The sequence below is a fragment of the Mus pahari genome, chromosome 10 (genome assembly GCF_900095145.1).
Source record: "Mus pahari chromosome 10, PAHARI_EIJ_v1.1, whole genome shotgun sequence".
NCBI classification, from domain to species: Eukaryota; Metazoa; Chordata; class Mammalia; order Rodentia; family Muridae; genus Mus; species Mus pahari.
In genome coordinates this window covers 80699550-80702846 of record NC_034599.1, presented here as the reverse complement: position 1 = coordinate 80702846, position 3297 = coordinate 80699550, and the positions used below count along the sequence as shown (strand labels likewise).

General features: G+C 38.7%; 1 protein-coding gene across 10 annotated transcripts in view; it reads right to left on the bottom strand.

Moving 5' to 3' along the window:
* Positions 1 to 3297, bottom strand: part of Dop1a (DOP1 leucine zipper like protein A) — a 92061-nt gene that overhangs the window by 20087 nt on the left and 68677 nt on the right. For all 10 annotated transcript variants that reach the window (XM_029542729.1, XM_029542730.1, XM_029542731.1 and 7 more), the window contains 3 exons: positions 2051 to 2117; positions 1764 to 1908; positions 1510 to 1589 (listed from right to left, as the gene is read on the bottom strand). In XM_029542729.1, coding sequence (XP_029398589.1) covers positions 1510 to 1589; positions 1764 to 1908; positions 2051 to 2117 — 292 coding nt within the window. The remainder of the gene's footprint in view (positions 1 to 1509; positions 1590 to 1763; positions 1909 to 2050; positions 2118 to 3297) is intronic.

Genomic DNA, 3297 nt, shown 5'->3' with positions numbered 1-3297 from the left:
TTTTTTTTTTTATTTAAAAAGTACAACTGGGGAAATTCCTTACCTACACATGAGATTCACAGAAGACTAATATCTAAAATGCTAAAACTACTAGAAGAAAACATAAGGCATAAGCTTCAAGATTTAGACATAGTGACTGCTTTCTGAACAGGGCTTCAATTAACTGCAAAAACTGACAAATGGAAATTTTTTTATCAAATTAAAAAGCTTCTGCATAACAAAGGGGCAGTATACAAAAAAGTTTCTAAAATCTATTTATTTCACAGATGATTAAGAGCCAAATACATATAAAACCAAAGAAAAAAGCAGATAATTCCCAATAAATGGACAGATGAAATGTTTTTAAAATGAAAATAAACAAATGGCAAATCTATACATGACAAAAAATGCCCAATACTTCTAGCATTAGAAAAATGCAAACAGGGTGAGGCATGTCGGTGCAGGCCAACAATCCCAGCACTTGGGAGGCAGAGGCAGGTGGATCTCTGAGTTTGAGGCCAACCTGCTCTACAGAACAAGTTCCAGGACAGCCTGGGCTACACAGAGATACCTTGTCTCAAAAAAAAAAAAAAAAAATTGGAGAAAACCAAAAGCAAATGTGGTAGAAGAGGGCAGAGAACCTTTTATGAAATGGTCAGAATTTAAACTAGTTCAAACACTATGGAAATTGGTAAGGAAGATCCTCAAAAAATGAAAAATATATGGGGCAGGCAGGCAGGAGAACAGTATCTTAAGATCACTATTATTAAACAAACAATAGGACAAATATAGTAAAGGCCAAACCCCTGCATCTGGAGCTGGAGAGAAGACTCAGTGGCTCAAGTACCTGCTGGACAAGCAGGAGGACCCGCGTGTGGACTGTCAGCATCCTCACACAAACTGGCAATGGTGGCGTGTATGTACATCCCCAACACTGGCAAGGATGAGACAGACGATTGGATCCCCAAGGTTTCTGGCCAGCCATTCTCCAGTTTCAGTGAGGAGACTGAAAAATAAATGGTAGAAGAGGACAGGGGCTGGAGAGATGGATCAGCAGTTAAGAGCACTGACTGCTCTTCCAGAGGTCTTGAGTTCAATTCCCAGCAACCACATGGTAGCTCACAACCATCTGTAGTGGAATCTGATGCCCTCTTCTGGTGTGTCTGAAGACAGCTACAGTGTACTTATATTAAAAAAAAGAGAAGAGGACACCTGAGGCCAGCCTATGGCTTTCACATGCACAGGTGTACATGTATGTATATATATATATATATATATATATATATATATATATATATGTGTGTGTGTGTGTGTGTGTGTGTGTGTGTGTGTGTGTGTGTGCGCGCGCACACACAAACATATAGCCATACAGCGCCTCCACATTGTCTTATACTTTGTAATTTTATGTACCAGTGATTTCTAGAAAAATGATTTTTGGAATTAAAAACACTTGTATGAGAGTTTCTGATTGATATGTACTATTTAATTGCTTGTTTGAGCATACATGTGAAAACACTTGATAATGTTTACCTCCGAGAGCAACGTCAGTGCATGGACACTGTATACAGAAGGAGTTATGTGAGAGGTTTCCATTGCAGGGGATAGCATATCTAAGTAAGAGAAAAGACAGGAGGTAGTGATTAGTATTTTCTCACTGAAAAAAGATACTAGCTAGTAGTAATAATAGTAATAATAATAATAATTTTTAAAAAAGGATGCACTTATGTTAGAGCTAACGCTGCTTAGTAAATATATGCTGAGAGAATAGGAGTATAGAGCAATACCTTCAACATCAGACTCTAAATTGGTTCCATCCACCATTATTTTTGGAGAAGGCTTAACCTCCAGATTCCGTCGGAGCCATGTTGTCTGCTCCAGAGAGGAGCCAGCAATTGCACCAATAGCATCCACTACTTTGTGAGTCACATCCTAGAGAAACAAGGAAGAGCGAGGTTTGTGCACACACAGAAAATGAGCTAACACAGTCAGAAAGGACATCACAGGTTATTTTATATGACTCCTAATTTTAACTTTTAAGTTTGGTAACAACCTTGAATTCAGAATGCCTTACCTGAAGGTCTCTTTGGTCCTTTTTATTTTCCAAACTAGGGTTTTTCATAATAAACTCATTCAAAACCCTGTAAGAGCCATTAAAAAAAAAGTTATCAGCCCAAAGAAAATGAAAATAATGTCACAAAATTTTTTGTAGTGTTTTCTGATAGTTAAACATTTATGCATAAAAAAGACACAATGATGCTAAGAGCAGTATTATTTATAGGAACTCTCAACTGGAAGAAATCCAGATGTCTTGCTATAACAGCAGGAGAATCTGTGGCTAAGATATTAAATAGTAATGATAATGAATCATACTTGATATTTTCTGTTCTTTAGCCCCCATGCCAGGGTCTCTTGAATCTAGTGCTATAAATGACTTTCCTCATGTCTAGAATGTTGAACAAATCACTATGCACTTCAATGACATATGTTAAGTGGCCAGGCACTGTTCTAAGAATTTAATAAATATTAACTCTTTAAATCCTCTTAACAAGTTTATGAAATAGGCACTATTTCTGTTTCCATTCTACAGAGGAAAGGTTAAATGACCGAGCGGCAGGTCGCACATCTAAGTAAAGGAACTGAGATTTGAGTACAGGGAGGAGCCTGTTAAATACCTAATATCCTCAGCATTTCTTAGCATTCAATGTCATCTTCTAGAATCCACTTCCTTCTACCTCTTTTTCACTTCCTTTTCTGGTGATCAAATATATTTGAAAAAAAAATCCCCTTCCTTCCCCACTCCACTTACCCTTGCTGGACTGTTACTCCTTGCTTCTAAATCTTGGTGCTCCTCTAATCTCCAACCCCACCTCTTACCATTCCTCATCACTTCAACTTCTTCCAGGAGGAGCTACCTCTTTCTCTGAACCATTCTATGTGTGTGTACTGGGATGAGCATGTGAAGGTCAGAGGACATGCTCAGCTACAGGTCCTTGTCTTACAACATGCTTACTGTTCACTGTGTATGGCATTCTAGATAGCCCACAGGCTTCCAGGGACTCTTGTTTCTGCCTCTCAGCTCCTTGCAGCAGCGCAGGACTGTGGAGACACTCCACTGCACTGGGCATCATGTAGGTTGTATAGACATGAGCGCAGGTCCTTATGCTTTCCTTGCAGGTACTTTACCACTGAGCCACCTCTTTGGGCCCTCACCTTTCTTTGCAGATGCCACACAGACTTTCTCAACTTCTCAAATTTTCTGATGACTTAAAATTTTCTAGTTTCTTTCTCTTCTTTTTCCTGTATTCTTTCTCTTTCTTT